General features: G+C 46.4%; 1 protein-coding gene across 2 annotated transcripts in view; it reads right to left on the bottom strand.

The window, feature by feature from the left end:
- Positions 1-2,569: 2,569 nt before the first annotated feature.
- prkar1b (protein kinase, cAMP-dependent, regulatory, type I, beta) overlaps positions 2,570-24,997 on the bottom strand; it is a 45,746-nt gene continuing 23,318 nt past the window's right edge. For both annotated transcript variants that reach the window (XM_030089152.1, XM_030089153.1), the window contains 7 exons: positions 17,366-17,427; positions 14,759-14,805; positions 12,353-12,511; positions 9,247-9,307; positions 7,168-7,289; positions 3,638-3,719; positions 2,570-3,419 (listed from right to left, as the gene is read on the bottom strand). In XM_030089152.1, coding sequence (XP_029945012.1) covers positions 3,247-3,419; positions 3,638-3,719; positions 7,168-7,289; positions 9,247-9,307; positions 12,353-12,511; positions 14,759-14,805; positions 17,366-17,427 — 706 coding nt within the window. In that variant the 3' untranslated portion in view covers positions 2,570-3,246. The remainder of the gene's footprint in view (positions 3,420-3,637; positions 3,720-7,167; positions 7,290-9,246; positions 9,308-12,352; positions 12,512-14,758; positions 14,806-17,365; positions 17,428-24,997) is intronic.

Consider the following 24,997-nt stretch of genomic DNA (forward strand, 5'->3'; position numbering starts at 1 on the left):
CAATTCTCTGTGATTTCAAGAAAAAAAATTGTTGGCAAATCAGGAGTTTCCTCATACGTTCGTGTCTTCAACTAGTCATGAGTTGTCTCAGGCCAATGACAGAGACTTTGTTTCTCTAAAGAAAGCTGTAACTACTTCTTATCTCAACCTAAACTACTCAAAATTTCAAAGATAAGTTTCCTTCTGACTTCAAAAATCGTGTTTGAACTTTATTTTTTCACCTAAAGGGACAATACACACAAATGCACTAACTACAGCTTAGGTCATTTTGAGACGAGCGTTCTGAATATTTCAGAGGAAGAAATCTCTTAATCCTGTTAAAGAACTGTCACTTTTTTTCACCGACGACGCGGCGGTTTCACCGTCCGAAGCGGTTCACTCCGCGTGACCGTTCTGACTAAACAGACTCAACAATTCATCCCACTTCTTTATCCAGGTGAAGTTCGCGCTGCGCCGGAGCCGATCCCAGGCGAGCGGAGGTGAGGGCGGGGTTCGCCCTGGACGTCAGCGCTCCATCAAACACACACATTCACACAGCTCGGGGCAATTTATTCACCTGTAAGCCTCAAACATGAGTTTAGTAATGCAATTCATGTTATTTATGGCAAGACTTTTGTTGTGCTAGAATAGAATGTAGGGTGAACATATGGTGTGTGTGTGTGTGTTGTGGGGGGTATTAAACCCAATGTTAGCAGGTTGGGGCACATTCCTCAGTTGATTTAGGAGGCATTAAGATGAGGAGGAATGTGTCAAAGCTGCGGCAGCTTTAGTCCTCGGCGGCGTAAAGCGGCTGGGAGGAGCGCCGGGGCTTTCTGACAGCTCCGAGTGACGGATGACTGACACCCGGCTTAACGGGGGACGGACGGACGGACGGAGAAGAGGTATACCTGCAGGAAGATCTGAGATTATTGGGCTCGATTTTTTGTTTTGAAGCAAGAAAAGAGAAATTATTCAAGATTTAACTTTAAAAGGAGATCCAGGCGTGAAAGAGCAGGAGCTGAGATAAAGGAAAGGAGGCAGAGCCAAGTCCTGTCAGCAGAGGAGGAGAGGAGGCCAGCGGCTGGGATGAACGGCTGGAAAAGAATGTGGAAAGTTGCACTCACAATGGGACAAGGAGGGGCGAATCAGGAGAAAATTGCCACTCAAATCAAAAGGATTTCAGAAGCTTATCTTTATTTGCTCAAGATGGTTTTGATACTTGAAAGAAAAAAAAAATGATACAGAGAGAGAGAGAGAATACAGAAAGGTTCTTTTCTTAAGGTCTCATTTGAACCACATCAGTCGCCGGGTCAGTTGTGCAACTTTGACAGATTACAGCAGATCAAAGGAAAGCAACAGGTTCATATTATTTGATTTTCAAATATTCTTTTAAATATATAAGTATATATATATATAGAACATGTAAGTAATGTCTTTAAAAACGCCTAACTCCAACTGCTTGTTTCGTCCAACGTTACAAACTCTAAAGTGGTGCAAAAGCTTTCGTCTAACATCAAACGAAACCAGCGTAAAAAAAAAAGCATCAGGTAAGACGTGTGTGTATATGTGTGTGTGTGTGTGTGTGTGTGTGTGTGTGTGTGTGTTAAAGATTCATTCAGTCCTGAGACAGTGTACACATATACAGTAGATTGGTGTGTTTCATGTGTGGACTAGACTGATAACAGGGATCAGATTGAGCCTCTTATTGGGAAAGAAAAATTCCTTTTTTTTTTTTTTTTTTTTAGGATTAACACACCAATTGCAAAAAGTTTCAAGATAATTCTGGTGATTTTCTACATGTTTTTACTGTCGACAAATCAAATCCGTGACCAACAATGAAGCGCTGCGTCGTCCCGGTATCAAACTGCTCCATCAGCTGTTGCACAAGAAGTCGGTTCATTTCAAGAAACGCTGCAGTTTGTTTGGAAGCAGCTTCACAGACGTCAACTTCGATGACGTCCACGCTCCGGTCTGAGTGAGCAACACGTGTGTGTGTGTGTGTGTGTGTGTGTATGTGTGAGTCCTCTGACACACAAGAAGAGGGGATGACGAAGTGTGTGAATGTGACCAGTGTAAGAAGCTGTGCTGTAGAAATCGCTGTGTGAGAGACAGTCTGGAAATCTGTGCTGTAAGAGACGCTAATCACTGCAAATGGCCCCAAAACTGAAGAAAAGTGGAAGACTGTAAATTCCAGATGCATCATGTCGCAGTTTTATTTGCAAATAAACTAAATCTAGCTTCATCTAACCAGAAAAGACAAAAAAAAGAGAAGATTATTTACAATATAAAATGATTATGAGCGTTCGCACCAGTGTGTGCATCAGAGAAAAGTCATCTTCATCGTGTCCAGTGAAAGTCAGCGTTGAGTTTGTGGAGCTGCTTCTAAATAAATAAGCTTCCTTCTTCTATGAGATGCAAAAACTGAGAAAACGACAGAGCTTCAGCAAGCAGGTTAAGAATTAGCAGGGTTAGCATGCTCCAGATACAAAAGTCCTCAACAGAATCACTTCATTGTTGGTTTTTCTCTTTTCATGTAATTTATAAGCAATAAAAAAAAAAAAAAATTGAGAAAATCAATGTTTTTTTGAGGTTTTTTTTTTTTTTTTTTGGCTCAGATCTAAACTACATCTGAACTCATAAGTCCAAAGCACACAAAGAACGCAGTGAAAAATGAATCAAACGAGCCAATCGTCTATTTATTTTCTCACACCTCTACAGCTACATCTTTTTGGGAACAGAGGTCTGTTTCACGAGTGAAAACAAGGCAAACCACAGCCGGCGAGCAAAACAAATGAGTACTCACCTCCTCCCGCCGCAAGTAAACATGACTTTTACTTCCTTCTTGTGTCCTGAATGTTTCCAAATCCTTCCATAAACTAATGAAAGTGCAAAAACACCACTGGTTGTCATTCCGGGAGCTTGCATCATTCTACAGCTGACACACTGTATTTGCACGGCTCTTTTACGTGACGTGTTCGATTTCGAATGACCTCTCGCCTCGCTCCTGCGTGTTGTTTCGGACATAAAGCTACGTGACGGCACAGATCAAGTCAAAAGTGCACAAGGGCCAAGAGAGACAAAGAAAGAAAGAAAGAAACTCGCGACATGTATAAAGGCAGGAAATGAGCGCTCTGTCAGTGTTGATTTGGAAACCCGTGTCCTTCGCCCCGTCCTGCGTCCCATCCCTCCCACTGACCCGAGGCTCCGGCGCCGCCGATGCTGCCCACCCCTGCTGGTTGGTGGAGCCCGGAAGGGGGTGCCGAGGCGTCACACGGTGAGGGAGATGAAGCTGTTGTATCTCTGGATGTTCCTCTTGAGGATCTCCGAGCAGGGCCCCAGCACGCGCTCGAAGCGGGGCCGGTCCAGCTTCACGCACTTCAGCGGCCCCCGGGCGACGACGGTGGCCGCCCGGGGACGGTTCAGCAGCAGGGCGATTTCACCTGGAGGGCACGAAAACCGTTTGAATTAAAGATATATTTTCCCTCTACTAGTTTAAAACGTTAAACCAATCAAACAATGTTTGACATGTATTAGATGATCATCTCATAAATTTAAAACGTTATAACATTTGAGTTTTCTCAGCTTCTGCATCCGACACACACGTGTCCATCCCGTCATTCCTCACGTGGGAAACAGAAGCCGACTGAAGATCACTCACCAAAGTAGTCAGAGGGTCCGAGGCGTCCCACTTCCACATACTCCTCGTTGTCGGACCGGCGCTGCAGAACGGACGCGATTCCCTGGAGGAGAGAGGGAGAGAAGAAAAGAGGGAGAGACATTAAGGAGGCACCGAGGGAAGAAGAAAGAACAGGACGAGAAGCGAAGGAATAAAAGGCAGGAAGGAGTGTATGGAGAAGGGACAGATAGAGGGAGGGGTAGGGGGTATTTAGCAAAGGGGGGGCTGAAAATCATCGGGAGGATTAAGCCGAGGAGAAATTCCTTTGCTTCATAGAAACACAGGTGCACAGGATTTACTCCGCTTCTCTGTGGAACGGACACCTGTTGTGTGGGACGCGTATGGACTGAAACACACAGCTCCAGCAGGGTATGAAGTCCAAAAACCCATCAGTTTGTAAAGAAATCAAACAGCAACAACTGCATTTCTGCAAAATCCAACTGAAAAGTACAACATGTTTGTATCAGATTTCTTTTTTTGTTGACATAGTGACATGTTCTTTCCATGTTGGGTATATAAATCCAGACAGAATCTGTGTATTAAATGCGACTGTCTGCAGGTTTTCCTGTGCACGGGAGCCGCTGCTGTAAGTGGTAGCAGGTTGAAATCCGGCGGGGGAACTTCCCAGCTTGTCTTGGACCGTGTCATGTAACAGACTTGACCGTTCCAGCGCCCCTCTGCCGTCTTTAATCCGTTTCTGCTAGCTCCAGGCCTTCTGCTGACCAGGCTAATAATGCTAAATATGAATATAATGAGCCTTAATGAGAACCAAGAAGAAGAAGAAAAAAAAAAAACCTGTCAGCTGCCCACTGCACGCACACAAAGGTAAGGCTGTGTGTCAGCGAAGGGGGCGTGAGCGACTCAGGGAGTTTTTGTTCGAAATGAGCTGTGGAGAAGAGTGTGTGTGGTGTGTGTGTGTGTGTGTGTGTTTGCAAGGAGGGGTTACCATTTAAGTAAATGAATTCTCCTGTGTGAGTGTCTTTTTCAAGAAAACTGGTTGAAATGCAATGACCACAACATGACACAGCAGGGTGAACCCAGCTCTGCAGCGAGGGTCTCCGCACTGCAACATCCATCCATCCATCCGCAACTATCTACCGCAACTGTGTATATAGCTAAGGATGAATATATGCATTGCATGTCCTCTTATTTACTAGAAAGTTTCTTCTCAAACTGGTTAAGAAATCACAAGTTACAAAGTTTACGTCTGACATCTGAACAGTAACGATCCGATTTTCCAAATGTCGGCGCAGCAGAAGGCCTTACGGTGGATGTAAACAGTTTGAACAGAGCAGGACTTGAGGACGAGCCCTCCCACCACCACAGCGGCGGCTCGGAGCGGAGCGAGATGTGAATGGACAGACAATGAGGTGTGCGCAGCACTCAGACCGCTGCCGTGTTTACAAGCGGCTGATTCCTCTTCTTTCCGTTCACGTCCAAACACAGAGAGTGAGACAGCGCAGCCACGCCGGTACAGTCGTCCTCCGGCGAACAGGCCTCGTCCAGTGTGGTCCAGATAACCATCTTGTACTGTACCACCCCAGGGGCTGCACTCTACTGCACATATATTTCTTTTCTAAACATCGGAGAGCCTCCCCCTTTTAAACACAGGGCGCACAGGACTGGCAAGGAACAGCCGGGGAGGCCGGGGGAGGCAAGACGAAAACAGGATATGAATGAATGCAAGCTGGTAGACATAGTGAAAGTGAATCTGAGTCACTTTAAGAAACATATTTCGAAAATTATCAGCAGAAAAGGATGCAAAATTCACATTCACACCCTGTAATGCCTATATCTGCACGACAACGTAAAGATATAATGTATAAATGTAGCGTCATGGATGTGAAGGAGCGAACAGCCGCCACTTGAATAACGGTCCTGAGAAAGAGAGAGAGAGTGCTTGGACAGCGATGAAGAAAGATGATATGCTGAGCAGCCGGTTCACGGGGCCACCCAGCGCCAGCGGCGCCTGCACCTTCTCATTCAAAAGCAACTCGCTGCCTTTCTCTGGAATCTAGACTCCAATTCAATACTTTTTACACGTGACGGTGAATTCTCCACCTGACTACATCGATCTCCAATCCATAAAGGCAGGTTTAAACGCCATTAACTAAATTGCATTTCAGAGAACATGTGTAAATAACAGACGAAATATAGTGCAGACAATTTGCGCAGCGTCGCTTCAGCGTGACCCGCAGTGACCTTTCAGACCACTTAGGTGAGATTACTTTCATTCCAGGTCAAAGGACAGATGTGAGCTGCTGCTAGCGCCGATGACCGAGACGGAAGTGAGTTTATGAGCACAGAAGATGGCAGCAGTTTAAAAAAATGAAGATTGCAACCGGAGGAAAGGGTTTTGCACGTTAGGTGAGTCAAGATCCACCAAAAACCACAGAAACAACAGAGACACGAAGGGGTGAGTCAGACTCACAACTTCCTTTCTCTGCTCCGTTCTTTGGAATCAGCTTCATTTCTATCATTGCGTCCCTGCAGTCTCCTGCTCATCCTCCTCTCCGCCGCTCCCCGCTCTCCCCTCCCGGGAGGCTGGGTCTGCTGACCCCGTGTGAAAGTCGGCAACACACATTCCTCCACAGTGCAGCCCGCTCTGGGAAAGTCGGGCTGCTTCCAGAGACGGGGAGCCAGAGTTTAGAGGTAAAGTCGAGGAAAAGGGAAGCGTTAAAGGAAAGAGCATAAACTGTAAAAAAAAAAAAAAAAAAAAAGAACTTTTTTTAACAGAAAAATAGGAAGAAAACTGAAAGTTATTCCAAAATGAGGGATTTAAAAAGCACTGAGTCTCATAGCGTGAGACACACAGACAACTGGAGTGAACTTCTGGCTTCCTGATACAACTAATCCTACTTTCCTTTGTTTTCCCTCTTCTTCCTCCGTCTTTCCATCCTGTAATCCTCCAGACTCCTCAACACTGTTGTTTTTTTTCCCTCCGGTTTGAGTCAGATTGATGTGTTGTACGATGCAAGCAGCCAAATAAAAAAGGCTTCAAGTACTGAATTTTTGACACGAACTGTCCACACTGAATTCCCTTTGTGTTGAAGCAGCGCAGTGTAAACTCTCCTTTTCAGCAGACGTACATGACAGAAAGAGTTACAAAGTGCAGTTTGATAATGGGAGCAGCGAAGGACGAGACGGCGGCAGGTTGCGGCCCGGTCCCCTCCAGATGGAGGCCTCTTGACTCGACCCTGGTGAAAGCTTGTGTAAGTATGGAGTTAATCAAAAGTGTGTTAGGATGACAGGCAGGGGGCCCTTCATGAAGCTGCGCCGGGGGCCCCCCTGTCCCACAAAGCCCGCAGTGTGAGGGAGGGGGCTCGTCTTTGTGGTCGAGGGCCGGGGCGGTGAAGTCTGTCTGCTGGTGGCAATAAACCGGGATCAGTTCCGATGTCGGCGAAAAGCCCACCAACGTCTCCGTACGACGCCGTGTGCACCAACCCGGGGTTTTGGTTTGGATCGTGATCATCGCTTCCCCCGAGCGCCGCTGCAGCGCGGCGGATTCTCACCTCTGTGATGATGAAGAAGTCGTCGCCCGGCTCGCCCTGCACCACGATCTTCTCCCCGTCCTCAAACTGAACCGGCTCCAGAGCGTCAGCCACCGTCAGGCGCTCCCACTTATCCAAAGACTCTGCGGATATGCAACAAATCACAAGGAAAAGTGTGTGAATGCGCTGCAATGACAAGATGGAAAAACATGCTATTGTGTATCTGTGGAACATTATTATATATTTCACTGAGTAAATACAATCACTGAGTAAATGGGTTCAAATGGCCGAGCGTGTAAAAAGAATAATTCCATTCATTTGTGGTGGAACTGTCACAAACTGTAGTTTCATGGAACGAACTTAAAATGAGATGTGACTGACAATAAGAAGCTTTAACATTTTAACTCCCAACCTGTCAGCGCTGACTGAACAGCAAGCTCACTTCTCGTTACTTTATGGTTCATGACGCTCTTTAAAAATCAAAAATCACCCAAAAGCAGAGCAATAAAGCTTTGCGCTGATATACCAGCCATTAGAATGACCCACAGGACCTCGGAAGCATAAAAAGACAACATTTACCGCCATAAAAAGGCACTCATTCAATGCAGATTCATGACAATTCAACAGTCAAAAATTTGAGCGTTTAGTCTTACTTTCACACTTGTGGATTATCATTGTTGTCTGATCAGAATAGTTTATACATTTCAATGTAGAATGTGACTGATCTGCAGTGGAGACATCATCAGATCTGCCTGGACGAAAAAGACGACTCGCCGCTCCGACTGAAGCGAGTCGGAGGCGAAACACTGCGGCAGGATCTCTTTGTCTGAAACCTCGTCTCAGTAACTGATCCCAGCGCGTCTCTTTGTGTGTGAAAAAAAAAAAAAAAAAACGTCTATGTACTTAGGATTAACTAGGAGAGGTCTGACAGTGTGAAGGTGTCCAGTGTCCGTCCTGGTGGGGCCGCGGTGTCTGCCGGACCCGGATGGATGTCTCCCGTCCGGCAGCGGGTCCTGTAGAGGTGATCCTGAACGGCTCGGCAGGTAACGTGAGACACAAATGTGCCGAGTAAAGAAGCTACACTTCACGCTTCGCGGCACCTGCACCCACTTGGATCACCTTGTTGCACATATATAGAGTAAACACACTGGGAATTGGCCGTTGGGATGTTCAAGAGTGTGTGTGTGTGTGTGTGTGTGTGTGTGTGTGTGTGTGTGTGTGTGTGTGTGTGTGTGTGTGTGTGTGTGTGTGTGTGTGTGTGCACGTGATTTGTTTCCTCTCCTCGACATCAAGGGCTTTGCACCCAATTTCGTGGCTATCTGAAAAATCAAAGACAAACAAAAACACTCCCGCCTCCTTCCCCTCCTCCGATTCAAAGAGGCAGAGCGGAGAGGCCGAGTGACAGAAAGAGGAATGAAGAGAGGAAAACCACTTGGAAAGAGGGAGGCGGGTGTTTGAATACAGGCCTCAACAAGGCTGTCAGAAAGGAGAAGAAAGGAGGTGAATGAAAGGAGCGCGGAGCTGGCGGAGACGTTCTCCTAAGACCTAAATTGAGTGTATGTGTTTACTCAGCCAGCTAATAACTCTGTACAGGGGGCATGGCCTTATTCTATACACCGCACACACACACCGCCGAGTGGAAACGGAGGAGATGTCAGTTCCAATTGCAACTCATTTCTAAAGTCTGAATGAATCTCATTTGCTATCCCTCCAAACCCAATTGCCTGTGCGGGCCCGGCGTTATCCAAATTCCAGTGGGAAAGAGGGGCTTAGCTTAACTCGCCGCTCTTTAATTGTCGGCGTGGAGACGTTGCAGTGCGGACCGGCTTCTGGTATGAGCGGCGTGAGGAGATTAGGGGGTGAAACACACAGCCCTCGACTCAGCCGCCCGGCCCCCGTGCGACAACGTGCGCCGGCGTTTACATGGGTTAATCTACAGTATACGTTGATTCAACTGCCCTGGAACTCGTTGACCTTTGAGATATTAATGCATAAAATGTGGCGCACGTGCAAACACGCTCACGGTCCGGCACGTTCGTGAAACGCACAAAGAGTGAAACGCAGGCTATACGCTAATCTCTGCCGCACACGCTGACTTACCGAGGATGGAGACCTTGCTGAGAAACTCTTCGTACATCTTTCTCTTTCGGAGTGTGCTGCCCTGTAGGACAACGAGAAAAACACAACTGGGATCAAACATTAGAAAGACGAGTAATAAATGCTCCGTTTTCACCTCACGATGAGACTCTCACAGTTCATGGGGTCGTCGTTATAGAGATGTGCGCTAGTGTTTATGACGTGCGTACGTGTGTGTGTGTGTGTGTCTCTGTGTGTGTGGCCCACCCCACCCACCAGGCAGGCAGGGGGACTTTCCCCTCTCTGCCTCCGCCATGAAAATCAGGTACTTCCTGACAAGTCCGGACCCAGAGGGTCCCCCTTCTCCTCCGCTGCACAGAGCCGCTCAGGGGAGCGGCGGCATGAAGGAGGGGAGGAGAGAGAGCGAGGAGAGACGATCCCGTCCGCCTTTGCATATGGAAATGATATACTGAGGCTCGGGGTGTCGTTAGTGCAGAAGTGCCGGAGTCCCGCTGCTGCCTCTAATTTCATATAATTTCACATTTTGTCTTGAAAGGGTTGAGGATATTCCCGAGCGAGCCAACGTCAAACTCAACATCGTGAGCAACTTGATTAAAGGAATTCTATCCTATAGTGCCTCCTGGACGATGTGTGTGTGTGTGTGTGTGTGTGTGTGTGTGTTATCAGTGTGTGGAGTCAGAGCGTGCGGTCTGTTTTCAGTTTTGCCACTTACGTTTCTCTGCTGTCTCTGCAGAGTCTAAACTTGCTGATTAAGCGAGCAAATACAAACAGTTGCGTGCGCGCTGCGCACTGTGTCTCCCTCACAGTCGAGCGCACGCACACACGAGCGCACACCCACACACACACACACTTCCATCGGATGTTGAATTGTCCGTCTCCAGAGCTCCTCAGACAGGCTTGCTGAGCTTAAAGGCTTACCAGGCGCACATAACGTTACATTATATAGTTGGTCTGATTTATGCCGGTGCTGTAAAAGGGCTGGGTGGGCCGCAGTAACGTCAGCTGGAATGAAAATTATACTTTTCTAAAATGTTTTCTAAAATTTCAGATGACTATCTACAGCATGTCGTTGGTGAACATCTTCTTTTTTTTCTCTCTCTCTCTCTCTTTGCATTCTGCATCTGTCCTTATCCATCCTGTCTACTTGGGAGGGCCCGGGCACATGTTTCATATAAAAAAGAAGAAGGAAAAGAAAAGAAAAAAAAAACCTACTCATACTTCTGTTGACTGTAATGTCTTCTCTGCTCCTGCGGTTAAAGATGAACCAGCCTCTGCGTCTCTTGTCTGTCTTTGAGGTGGAATCATCAAAGACTTGAGGTGTGGAGCAAAGCCAGGCTAAACCAACTGTACCTTGACGTCCCATCTCCATCACCTTCATCTCTGTCCAACGCGAAAACGCCGCCCCGACACCGCTCCGCGGCCTTTCATATCATCTCTGCCCGCTCCCTTTCGTCTTGCGTTGTGTTTGTTGACGGTGGTCTGTCGCTTTGTTAATGGCTTTGTCTGTGGCTGAGTGTGTTTGAATACCAAGGTGACACAACAAGGAGGGTATTGTATGGCTGAGCGCGACACACGCCAGAGATATGTCTTTATCAGAGGTGACGGTAAAACAATGTTTACCCAGTGTATTCCTGGATACAGAGAGGGGATGGATGCGCTGGCAATGAAGAGATGCCAAGGAATTACATAATATCACTGACAAGATGCAGAAATCAACATGTTTTAAATTCAGTTAAAAAACAGCTGAAAAAAAAGTATTGATTGTAGAAAATAAATTAGTTCATTCCAGTGGGGAACATGCAAACTCCACAGGAGGGTCCCGAGGAACAAACCCAAGTGATGGCTGTCGCCGCACAGACGCAGGCATTCAGCCTAGTTCTTACTGGAAAACACATGCACGCGCACGCACGCACGCACGCACGCACGCACGCACGTGCATGCACGTGCACGCACACACAGAATGCTCATTGTGCCGGCCTGAGACGCTGCCAGAATACCACACTTTGCAAAAGCCAAGCTTTACAAATCATTGACAGCAATAATTAACTGCAGGTTCACATAATTCACCCCGTCGCCCCTCCTGCTGCTGCTGGAGAAGAACGGAGGAATGAATTAAAAAGAGAGAGGGAGGGAGAGAGAGAGAGAGAGAGAATCCTCCCAGAGAAAGGTTACCGGGGCGGACTGTGCCCTCAGCTTAACTATGCGCTCAAGAGGTGACATGAGTGGCGGGCAGGCCAGTGCCAACTTTACCCGGAGGTGAAAGGTCCAGACGCAGAGCCTCGTCCATCTCCGAGTGTTTAAACTGTTTGACGTACAGCAGAGCTTTCGGCGCGGCGGGCGAACGCCGACATGCTCACAGGGCGTTCCAGAGGTTAATTGGAGACTATCTAATTTATTTGGAATAAGGTGTTAGGGGGAGACGTGAGGAAGCATTTAAGCAGTCAAGGAGTCCTGCATACACCGCACACACACACACAATAATTAGTCATTTTAAGATGTGTGCGTGTGTGTGTGTCTGTCAGTGTGTCTGTGACAGCCGGGGCAGAGCACCTTGTGTTTCCAGTTTAAACATTTAGACATTCCTGCTAGATAAGCTCCTGCAGTGGGAAGTGTGTGTTCAGGCATTAGAAATGACCCTTCCTCTCCCTCGCTCCCCTCCTCTTTCACTTGTTGCTTTTACGCGTGTAGGAAGAGGCCGAGGGAGACGTTGCGAGGGGAGGATACACTTTAGCGAGGGAGCGTGTGTCGGCCGAAAAGTTGATGGATACGGAGTATTAAAACGAAATGCTTTATGGACCCTCTAAGTGGCTGAGTGGGAGAAAACGGTGCGAGTGAACGATCATGACTGATGGCTCTAAAGGAGGGGAAACATTTTAATAGTTTGTACAATACATCATGCTTATTTTTGTGGTGTGTCGTGGTGCATGACTGAGTTTCAGCTAAAAAAATTGAAAGGATTTCTCAACTCCTTAATGCACAGAGGTTATAACAACATAGCAAGCCAATAAGCACCATCTGTATTATAATAATAATAACAGCGCGCTGGAAATCTGATAAGCTTCCAGCATGAAGGAAATGCATCGCACTGTGCGTGGATGGAAGCTCGTACCATGAGAATGCGTCGGTAGCTGTCCCGGTCGATGCCCCACAGCTTGAGATCAGTCTTGGCCTTGACGGTGGCGGCTCGAGGAGTCCCGTAGATGAGGGCCAGCTCTCCAAAGCTGCCTCCCTCTCCGATGCTGGTCACCCATTCACCGTTCACATAAACCTGCAGAAAAGATCGGAATTAATGAATGACCTTGCAGTGATGGAGATCGTGAAGCTGAGGCGGACTCTGTGCTGCTCTCTCTCTCTCTCTCGCTCTCACACGTGTGTTTGATCATTATGGTTCTATTAAGGCCTGCCGCTGTAGCTCTTCTGACAATACAGCCTCAGTGAGACTCATTCGGGTTATCTCTGGGGCCGTTACGGTTTCACCTGCCGACACACTATCCACCATCTTGTTAACTTAATTACAGTGAGAGAACGGCAGTGCCCAGGAGGAAGGAGAGACGGTTTATCCGTCCGTCGGCTGCTGTTTGCCGGAATTGTTGCAAAGCCATTATGCAGGCTGAGAGGAGACCACAGGGGACTCATCCTTCACCCTGGACTGGGATGGTTTCAAAGAGATGCTGAGTGTCAGCTCCTGTTATTTCAAGCCAAGGGGAAGAATTATATACGTGTTTGTAAAGCGTTGGTGCTGCAGTAACGTCTTCTGTTCTCTCCTAAACTGTTAGTTTGTACACATGTACATGTGATCCATCCACCAAGACATGAGGTTCCTATAACTATGATCTTTTTTTTTCTAATGAGAGCTTTTGGTAGTGAAGAGTACGGCTATTCAACAGATAATAGTTCAAAATGCTTCATCCAATGTAAAAAACATTCAGCACATCCTCGCTTATACAACAATGGATGACTCAGCTCGGAATACTCGAGTGCGGTGTCCATTTTTCCAGAAATAGAGGTAATTAAAAGGTGCTCAAGTTTCAAATAAAATCACTTTGTGTTTGGAAATGAAGGCTTTCATTTGATCTGCGGTGAACGCGACTGTGTGCAGGCATGGAGGGGTGTTTACATTCGGCGGTTGTCAGCTTTCAGGCAGTTTATGAGACGCTGGCAGATTTACACCCTCGCCTAATGAGAGACATCTCCACGCTTTAATATGCCCGGCACTGATCTCCGGGTTGTCTAGGGTCTGCGCTGCAGCTGGGAGGCAGCAGCTCTTCTGCAGGGTTAGCAAACCTCAAGTTGCTGTTGCAAACCACATTCAAGCAGGTCTGAGCGAACGTTACGTGGGTTAGAGAGAGCGGTGGGGATCGACTGAAGAATGGGCTGCTCCTCACCCTAACGATCCAGGCAATTTCAAAACACTGGCTGAAAAAAAAAAAGCCACAGCCTTGCGGTGAACACGAAAACAATGTTTCCCGCTGTTGTAAGTGAAAGACCAATTCCGCGCCAGAGGTTACACAACTCTACCTTAACAATGAAAAAAGTCTGAATCAAACAAAACAGAAAATACATTTGTGGACGCGCTGTTTCAAAACTTTCAAATTACACTAAATTTAAAAAAAGGAACTTTTGCTCCATCAGGTCTTCTGAAGATTCGGGCTTTCCAGGTCGACGTCATCCTCGACAGTGACCAGTCAGGACTGAAAGGTTTTCCTATTTTTCTCCTTTTCCTTCACTGAATTTCCTCGCTTGCATCAGAACCTAAATATAGGCTTGAAACAACAAACAACAAGTCTTTTGTAGAAAAGAAAAAAAAACCCCATCAGTTACTCCTTTACAGGAATTTTAAAAGAGGTCACTTTCCTTATCTAATCACATTTCACAAGACACTATCTGAAAACAAGAAAATCCTCACAGGAGTCAGCCAACGCACTCTTTCGATTATTATTGCAGCGTCTGACTATTTTTAGACACCCTTTTCCCTGATTAGATGGGTCAGTGATATCGGTGAGCCGGGCCTGCCTCTCTCCTCTTCCCCACTGTCTCTGAGCCGGCCGCTGTAAGCCGATAAGGTCACTTCCTGTTTAACTTTCCATCGGCTCCTGTTTTATCTCTCTCCACTTAACTCTGTCACTCCGTGTCAGGCTCGCCGAGACAAAAGATCTTCTGGGTTCGTGCGCCCTCACCATGCCTCCGACTCAACATCGCCAGGTACAGGTCGTCATCGGAGTGGAACTGAACTTTGAAAAAAAGCAAAACGCGGGGGGGGGGCGATCGTACGACCTGGCCACCGTCGGAGGGAAATTTTGTCTCATTACGAGAGGATCAGGTCGGGCTTTCCACTGAGTCACAGTCGCTCTTGTAGTTTGACATGAAAAGCAGGAAAGCACAAAGCTAAAGCTGACGTTGAAATCCTCTTTAATTGAAGTGTTTCACTTTGATCCATTTAAAGGGTTTAGAGATGAATTAATCTGTGGGAGAAACTTGTGTGTGTGTGACTTGTGCCACCGTGTCAGCCACTTACGTCCACTTCACCCTGGTCAATCACATAGAAGTTGTCTCCTTCATCACCTGGAGGAGAGAGAGGAGAGAGAACACAGACGTTTTTACACAGAGAACTTTCTTAAAGAAATGACAGCATTAAAAGATTAAAAACCAGCTTATTCATGCTGCCTTTACTTGGGTTTTCTGTCATTCAGTGGCAGCCAGCAGAGACAGTGAGCTTCGTTTCCCTCAGTCTGCAGGTTATCTCCTCATCTCACACCAGCAGAAAACTTACAGTCATCACTGCATCACTTCATATCAGACACAAAAATGTCTGAGCACACCAAACTGAAGCGCTGAGTAATGACATGGAGAACAGATCTGCAGTAAAGTTTACGACCACAGACAGCAGGATTATATTTTCTGTTCTTAGTGTCACAGAAAACTATTGGCTTTATTGGCAAATTTGATATTGTATGAAAACAGATGGAAACTGATCCACTGACAGACAACTGCATCTGACAAATCTGCAACATTCCACAAACAAACTATGTAGCACATCGAATACAATGAAGATGCAATGTCAGATAATTTCTCATATGGTGTTGTTTCATACCCAAATACAAATTTTCTTGTTAGTCAGTGTCCTTCTCCCAAAACATTGCAGTGGAGCAGGTTTATTTTACACCGTCATTTTTTCTCCTCAAAGCTACTTTAATCACATTACCGTTCCTAGTTTAACGCAAACCGAAGTGCAATATGTTTTTTTCATGTTGGGTCCCAGCAGATATGGCCCTGTATGTTATATTTACAAAACCTGTTGTCTCATCTTGTTGCTGGATCTCTGCTGGATCACTGACCGGGAGTCACGAGGTCTGCTTGGTTGACGACTGTGAAAAGCATCTCGTCCGGAGACAGGATTGAAAAATCGCAAGTGTCCCTTTAATTATGCTATCCATTACATAGGGCTCGGGGGAAATTATTTAAAAAGAGATAGGCAGGGACTTCAGTGGGCGAAGTCAATCTCTTCCTGCAGAAATTCAGGATCCAGAGGTTCAAGTAGGTCATGATACACAGGTACAGATGGCACAAGTATGCATGTGCATGCATTTTCAGATGAGGGTGTGTGTACATGTGTGTATATGTCGACTTTTGTGTGTGTTCACCTGAGGAGTTGAAAGGCTGAGAGCGCCCTGTGAGTAAAGTTCACCGGAGTTCACACGGCTAATTAATACTGAGTGGTGAGGGCTCGTTAATCATGCAGCCCTATTTGTCACACAAAACGCTCCTTGTCTGTCTGAAGGGCCGTCCCAGAGGAGACCCCAGACACACACACACACACACACACACACACACACACACACACACACACACACACACACACACACACACACAACCTGCTGCAACCTGGCCTGCTGCTATCTCCCTCTCCGCGTTTCTGTCTCTCTTTCATCTCATCTATCGCTCTTTAAATTCTCTTACTGTGTCTTTTTTTTTTCCTTCGCTCTTCCTGTCTTTTATCACTTTGGTGCCTGCGCCTTTGTTTTGCACCTTTTCATTTCCCCCGTGCCTGAGAGTGCAGGCAAATATTTGACCAGTGCGCACACACACACACACACACACACTCACACACATAAGACACATGCACACTCATATATCCTTTTCCACGCTGGTGTACTCGGTGTGGACTTGTTTTAGCACGGCTGATTCTGCCATCACACTGCAGTAGTAACATAAACGCAAACACTAACTGACCACGAGTCAAGAAAGCACAATGAAAATAATTCTAAAATCCATTTTTCCTATTTTGATAGGATAGATTCCCTCTTTGTTTAAATACCACTTGAGCCTCACAGTCAATAACTTCTCTGACTGTCTAAATAGTGTGTGAGTGTCCTGCAGCAGGGTCGGGTTCTTGAAGTTTTACAGTAGTCCAGACGTTTTCAATGACATCAGTACGGCGTACGGCGCATAACACACTCTACGGTGAACATAACAGTGGAGGGTCTGGGAACCGAGGTCCTGTGAAAGTTAGCGAGACTTATTATCGCCAAATTAGGACAGATGTGCTCGTTGGTGGAAGAGACCGAGCTCCCACGTTTTGCTTTATGAGGCATGCGTCACATGCGTAGAGGTACGGACCCGGTATTATCTCTAGGTGGGAATTTGTCTGTGAGAATGTGTGTTTTCAGTGTTTTGAATATGTGATTACGTGCGTCTGTGTTTGATAGGAGTTTGAGTGGGGGCGGGCGGAGGGGGAGTAGCTCTGGAAAAATCCAGTCTGGCCCTGCCAGCCTGTCTTCCTTCAACGTCTCGGGATGATGTCTATGGCTGCGTACTGGGCAGCGGAGAGGGACCTGACATCTGCTCCAGACTGGGGGAATGTGTGTGTGTGTGTGTGTGTGTGTGTGTGTGTGTGTGTGTGTGTGTGGAGAAACGAGAGGAAAAGGGAGGGAACATGGGAGCGGTGAGACAAAATAAACATGAGTCATTGTGCCAGTGCAAGAGATGCATCCTTTGAGATAAAGCCACTGAAGGTCATCGCAGAGAACGGCGCACGGAATCGAATGAAGAATGATTTCACGATGTGGTCATTCATCGATCCACTACTGACGCCACGCAAATTCATTAAAGGAGTCATACGAACCTTGCTGGATGACTGTTTCCCCGGCAATGTGGGTTACTGGGAACATGGCATCAAATATGTCACTGGAGAATAAAAACAAACAAGAGAGGGGAGAAGGAAGACGGCAGATTAGACAACCATTTTTAACTGTTTATTTAACCCAGTATACAGTGAATACAAGATGTTTTGCTGGATTAGAAAAGCACACAGTCAGTTCTGTTAGCAGGTAGTGAAAGCAGGAGAGGGAGGGCCGAGACGGTTTGCCTGATCCCTGAATATACACACAATCTTGCGATTGCGATTTATTCTTTATCATCTACACCCAACACAACACCTATTAATCAATTGTATAACTTTAAAGAACACGTGCACCAATGAGAGCACACGATTTAGTCCAACGAACGCGCCACCATTCATTATCAGACTCAGATATCAGTTAAATGTTTTTTTTTTGTTGTTTGCATCATTACAATAAACTGCTGCTGTGCAAACCAGGCGGTTTTGTTTCAGCTCACGATCAAAGACTGTATCACAGTGTGCAACTCTCTTCAGAGGCACTGAGAAAACAAACAACATGAAGGCTGTGCCTGAGCACTTAATTTCTGTTTCAGGCCAGCAGGGAAAGCGCCTGTTCAAACCGCTGCTAATCGGGCTGTTTAAATGCATGAAGCCTCAAAAGATTAGAGCTCCAGTGCTGGGGATGTGTCGGGACAAGAGAGAGAAGTAAGGTTCCTTCCTCTCCTCCTCCCTGTCTGTCTCACACCTTTAGGGTATATTTATCCGTCCAATCAGCCGCATACCACCCGTCTCATAGAGAAATATAGAAAAAACAATAACGAGGGTCAGGCATATCAGAGACACACAGGACCCGCTGAGTGACTGCGTGGGGCATGTCTGAGCCCGCTCTCGCTGATTTCTGTGCGTCTTGTGTGTATCTGGGCCAGTCAGGCTGGATCTGAGCACACACTGCCCATGAAAACACACACAGGTTAGTGCAGAGTAATGTGTGGGTGCAGGGCGAGCGCGTTCTCCTGACGGCGCAGCAGGCCGGGCTGCAGCGCTCGGAAATGAAAAGGCTCGGGCGGACAAACACACTTTGCAAAACACTCGCGGACATGAAAGTGTTGCTGTTTTGTGAACTTGCCGAGTAATAAACTTCAGGTCAACAGATGTTGAGGGGAAGAGAGAGAGAGAGAGAGAGAGAGAGAGAGAGAGAGAGAGAGAGAGAGAGAGAGAGAGAGAGAGAGAGAGAGAGAGAGAGAGGCTGCAAGAATGTTACTGAGTGGCGTGGAAGTGGATGGACCCTGCTGGGATTTGTTTATGTGTCACAGACGAGGATTTGGACCAGCAGGTAGGACCCGAGCACTTGCACCTGGCTATTGACTCATGCATATTTGAGGGACACGGATCTCAGACACGCACATGTCGTCCAAAACCCGCGCTCTTTGAAGTGAATTAGCGAAGCCCCCATACTGCTCGGTGATGTGGTGCCGTGCATGCTCACGCACACATTCGCGAGAACGTATTATCGGGGCACAAGGATTCTTAATGAAAAAGTTGCATACCAGCACCCTGATACGGCCGGCGAGTTCAAACGGCTCGGCGGTGATTAGTCAGAGCACATGTGTGACCAGCTGCTCTCGGCACGGAGGCTGTTTGTTTAGAGAGACGGTTGATTTCAGATCAAATGTAACCAATAACGCGATGGTCGAAAAATAATCATCTAATTGAAGTCAAAATTGTGCACAAAAATAATAGCGGGATAGGTTGTACTTTAATAAGCGTGTTTGTTTTGATGGATTTCATGCTGAGCTTGAAGCTCCAAGGATCAAAGAGCAGCAAAGATGCATTTGGGTAATTACACCTGACCACGTCTTTCTTTCCTCGCTCCGCTGCTCCATCCAGTCAGTGAACGCATCGCTGAGCACAACAAAGATACTTACGCAGGTAATTACTTCCTCTTGTCTCTACCTGTCTCTTTCCCTTTCTTTATCCTCCACTTCCTCCCTGTCTGTTCACAATCACTTTTTCTCTTCCTCTCCCTTCTCAATTACCCTCTTTCTTCCCTCTAATTCCCCTGACGGCCCCACCTATTTCCACCATCTCTTGCTCTGTCGCCCTCTCCCCGAGTGTCCCAGATGGAGTGATTAATCTTGTCCTTTCCGCTACCTGCAGCCTCTTTGACCCTCGGAAGGGGCACGGCGGTCGCACTAACAATGGGCGTGCTGTTCTGATGGAAACAGCTCGCTAGACGGAGGGGCAACGGAGAGCGGAGCGGCGGAGTTCACCTCCACCTGAGGGAAGGGGGCAAACAGGCTGCGTTCCTTCACTCAGTCTGACACACAGCAGCACAGCAACAGCCTCTTATTGTAGTCGAGCGCCCATAAAAGAGCGGCGAGGTAAGGGGGGTTTGAGCCATTACCGAAATAAAGCCCGGCTCGCTCCGTGCAGCCGGATTGCTTATTGTTCTTCCAGATTGACGGCGAAGACCTCCCGCTCCTGCACACCTCTTCCATCCTCCTTAATCTCTCCCGCCGCGCCGCTGTTTATTTGTTCAGCCGCAGACGCCTTATCTTTTACATTACTACATCAACACACAGCGCGGCCTCGGTGCCATTAACACCGGCGGCGGCCTCTCCGGCGGCGTGCCGCCATGTCTTTGTGCTTCTTAATGGGCCGCAGGATGTTGAGTTACACCATCCAGAGTCTCCGCTCTATTGGAGGGATTTTTTGCAATATCCAACTGTATATGGGAGCGCCGCCGTCCAGGCCGTGTGTCAGCTTGGCAGTGGGGAGCGCTGCTTTGGCTGCTGCGGCGTCGATGCCGTAAGTACACGAAGAACTCGTTTTCACTGCAAGAGTTTATGGTAATTCAGAGTGTTAATCCTGGAAAATAAGAACAATAGTCTTTGTTATGTAAGTCTGAACAACTGCATCATGCAAGCAAGCGGCAGGAGGACGAGGTCTGAGGCCGACACAGCGATCACTGCGTTTTTTTTTTTTTTTTTTTTTTTTTTTTAATGAAATCATTTCACACATTTTACAAGCACAAAGACGCAGATGTAGCGGCGCGTAAACTGTGAGCTGACAATTAGGCGAACATGTTTCGAGGAGCCTTTGCTGGCTGTGCCTCCTGAAAACCTCCGGGACCCGGGGAACGTTAAACAGGAATCACGCCGCATGCTTATCATAGTCTACCTAGAATTAAAAGCTCTCGGAAGACTGCGGAGACACTGTGAGCATTCTCGACAGCCTTAAGTGGCGGGTTGCTAAAAATAACACGTACAACTGTACTGATTTTTGTCTGGCTGTTTTTGTGATTAGTCAGCATCGTGTGCAAAGTCCCAAATATGAGCATGTAAACATAAATTAGATTTTCACTGTTGACTGTGTCTGAAAGAACGGTTTAGCCTGTTATCAGAGCAGGCTGGAAAACAGCTTCACGAGGCTGAGTAGGTGGCGCAGAGTTTAACACCCTGCACGTACAGTAAAGCACAACCAGCCTCGCGGACTCTCATGGAACAAGCGGCTCAAGTTTTTGTTGCTGGAAACACAATGATTTATTTTTGATTAGCGTTTAAAATTGCACAAATTTACAGACGGAGAGACTAACATGCCGGAGCACGCCACCGACGGCAGCCAACGGCGTGAGAGAAAAATAAAGGCGGAGACGAGGGAGGGATAGCTATAGAGCAGTGAAGCATTCAGAGAGGATATTTATGACATAAAGGCTGTTAGCGAGTGGCCGCATTCACCCCGGCGAAAAGTAAAGGAATAAATATAGAAGGACGGGCTGGTGCAGCCTGATCGCTGACAGACTCACAGCGCCTTTCGTATGCTTTACATACACTGAGAAACTGCATTGAGAAAAATATCTGGGTAGTTTTAATGGGTGTGAGGCTTTAAAAGAAATTTTCCTCACTGCAACTGAGATAATTCTGCGTTGATACTGCTGGAAACTGGGATAATTACCAGTTCAGAAGATCCCATTTCCCACTGTACAGTGTTAAAATGATAAAAACAAGCAAGCAAAGCAAATTCCCTCCCGAAGTGCCACTGACTGCTGCTGCCAGAGTCCAAGAAGCAGACATGATGTACAAGCATCGTTCTTTGTGACCCTGTGAGACCATTTGTTAAAATCTAGTATTTTATTTGCTCACAAGTCACTTCAGTATAAATGTTCTGTAATTACAAAGAAAAAATTAATATTTTGGCCCATAACTCCAATATGTCCTTGTGCTCTGTCAAAGTATGTCTCTCTGGTAATAAAGATTATAACTTTGTGGTCCTCAGAGTACTCAGAGTTCCAGATCCCCGACACACAGCAACCAAGAGGAGGTTGAATTTAAGCTCTGGATGGAGAGTTACTCATACGACACATTTCCTAAACCACTGTTATGGTTTTATTCCATCAACAAATGATATGAAGCTATGCGGCTTTATAGTTACAAACAAGTTAAAAAAAAAGTCAACATAATGTATTTGTACACAAAGCGAGGAAACTTCCGAAGTTTCGTGTAAACTGCTGCCATACTAAGTGACATTGGTGTCCTCTAAAACTTCCCACTTTCCCACTGGGAAGCCTTCATTCTGACTATAAACAGATGTATCTTTTGTTTTCCCATGATCTAACGAATAGACTAAAGTTTACTCTGGTGCATTCATTTCTGACTGCACCAAGAAATACCTCAGCTATTTGTGATGCATTTTATACGAAAATAATTAAATCCTATGAATAGATGCAAAAAAAATGCTATTTTGTACATAATTGAAAACTCCCCAATCTCTAAATTTAAGAAGACAAGAGCAGAACACGGAGGTGGTCCTAGAGGTTAACAGGTTATGGGTGATGGGAATGACCACTTAGGGACGGTCAACCATGTGGGAGGAGAGAGGACATAAAAACCAGTCAAGGAAAACGAGAACTCTTACTTTCCAAAAACTCCACAGGCTTTTGGCCAATCTGCTTTTAGGTTTGGTCCTCGGGGCGATAAAAAATCCAGAGCTGATCAACATCATAAGCTCCAAAACCCACACTGGATTTACTCTGTCATGGTCTGCTGAAGACCGAGGAACTCCTTAAAGTCCTTAATAGAATATAAGAGTGTGGCAAAGCTGCAAGGAGCGAACATTGGCGTATGTGACATCTTCAAAGGGAACTGATGAGAGCAGGATTCAACGTTAAGGGGAACCTGTGTGAAACGAGCAGAGGGCAGCGGGGACACTGTGTTAAAACCACACACCTGGCGCTGCTGGGTTTTATAAGGGGCGTAAACATGGACGCATCCTGTTGCCTTAAAGTGTGGACGTGTGTCTCGGTGAGTGTGTGTGTGCAGCACCGCAGCGCCCGAGGGTCAGTGCATTTATACTGGTGATCTGTGTGACCTGCGGACTTCTGCTAAACCCCACTGAAGAAAACTGTCATTTATATAGACCCGCAACCACCAGACCACCTGAGGAGAACCAGACTGGGGAAAAACAGGTTTTCAGGCATTTTTCTACTTTAAAAAATCAGTTTCACTCAAAATTCCCCTACATGGATGTAGAATAGTAAACACTTACTGACACAGCAGCTTCTTATAAACATTTGAGCCTCATTTAATCAGTAAACTATCAAATAAAAAATAAATGTAAACTCCCCTGCCAGTCTGGAGACATCACACTTTCACCCTGGCATCGGGACGGTCGGAGCCAGAAAGGCACGGCGGTGGTACAAAGAGCTGGAGAGAGTGACTAAGAGGGAGCAGTTGATGGGAGGATGTGAAGGAAACAGCAGGATGTGTTACAGCGAGGGAAAACAAACATCCAAGTTTGACAGTATCTTCACTGTAAGCTCATTCATTTGAGAGTGAAAGTATTACAGATAAGAGCAGAATTATTTCCCAGGAAAAATACCAGGTCCATTTCTGAAGTAGTCCCTCTTGTTCTCTTGAAAAGTATCTATAAATAATATTAAAGATTAAAGCTGGATTAATAAAACAGATATAAATAAAATCTGACGTGTTAAACTGGTCGTCTGGCGACATGAATAAAAACTCCGCGCTCCTGCTTTAATGGACTGTTGTGTCTATTAAATGTGACAGGACTGTTTTACAGGCCTACCTGTTGATCCGACACACACCACCTGCTGATGCAGCCATGATCTCAGCCCCGAAACATCACAAACATGTCCAACCCTGCTGCCTCTCCCCTTCTCTCCTCTCCCTTTCGCCGCTTCCTATCTCACATTTTCTCAGAGCAGTGATTAGCCGGCTGAAAGCTTACTTAACTTTTGGAAAGCATTCTTCTTCTTCTTCTTTTTTTTTTTTTTAAAGTTGTGAAACCTTTGATTTTAATTCGTTTCTATCGCATCTTAATATTGGTGGATTTCACACGTTCTTGATGCCCTCTTTCTCGTCGTTTCTCGCCCCGGGGCAGGAAAACACCAGCTTTCCTCCACTTAGCCAGAAAAGGGTCAGGCTGAATCAGGCGCTGACAGGGCTAAGCCCTCACCACTCTGATGTGTCCACAGGGGACACGTCCCCGGGACGAGTGGAAAGAACCGGAGAGACACACACTCTTTCCTCGCCCGTCGCACAGAAATAATTCCACTAAATGCAAACAATTAAACATATATAGTCAGATTAAACCCTATAGGATATGTACGGGTTTGACAGCCTCTTTCACTCACTCTCTCCCACACACACACACACACACACACACACACAAACACACACGTATCCTGACACGTCGCTAAACATCATAAGGCATGCCGCCGTCCCGCGGGCATGTCTTTTTCTTCCCCCCCTCCCCTCCCGCCCTCATTCCCACCTCTCAGAAGACAACAACTGGAACAAGAAAAGCATTTGAGAAGCAGATCGGGACGCAAATTGCCTTTTGTTGGGGTTTTAAAGCTGAGAGGTGTTTACACAACACGGCCCATTATACATGCATGCTCAAACACATGCACATGTTGAAACCGAGACGGCCGCAAAAGTTTGGAAAACAGCTCCAGGAAGAGGGAGGGAGGCCTGGATGAGGAGACGACTAGATGGAGAGAAATGGAGGAGGCATCCCCAGAGGAGCCAGTGGAACAAAGTGTGTGTAAATACGTTTTAAAGTTGGACTGCAGGTAGTCGCAACAAGACAGATTCACATGCAGGAAAGAGTTCTATTGAGCAAAGAACAAGCTTTTTTTCTGCATAAAATCCTAAAATGAAATATGCTCAGTTTTATTCCTTAATTTCATAACATGCCTTCGAGAGCCAAGCATTCCGTTCGTGTTTTGTGTTACATTTGAATGATCTCATAAATGCTTGGTGTCTGAATTTAGGATTCCATTTAAGTTTTATATAAACTGATCTTTTTCCTGTACGATTCAGGAGTAACTGATATTTATACACAAAAAAAGTTTATGTACTGGTTTGGGCAGGCGATGTCTTGCAAGTTAATTGTTCAAATGACACTTTTTGCATACATGTGAACCAAAAAGAGTCATTTAAACAGAATTAAAGTGCTTTCACTGCACGTTTCTAGAAAATTAACCCACCCTGTCCACTGCTGCGAACCAGATATCAGCAAATCCTCCGGCTTCAGATGGGAATTATGACTCGAAAGGCCAAGTTAATGATGATGGCCTAAAATATGCAAAATAAACTCCACAAGACATGCCAT

This window comes from Salarias fasciatus, chromosome 4 (genome assembly GCF_902148845.1).
Source record: "Salarias fasciatus chromosome 4, fSalaFa1.1, whole genome shotgun sequence".
NCBI lineage: Eukaryota > Metazoa > Chordata > Actinopteri > Blenniiformes > Blenniidae > Salarias > Salarias fasciatus.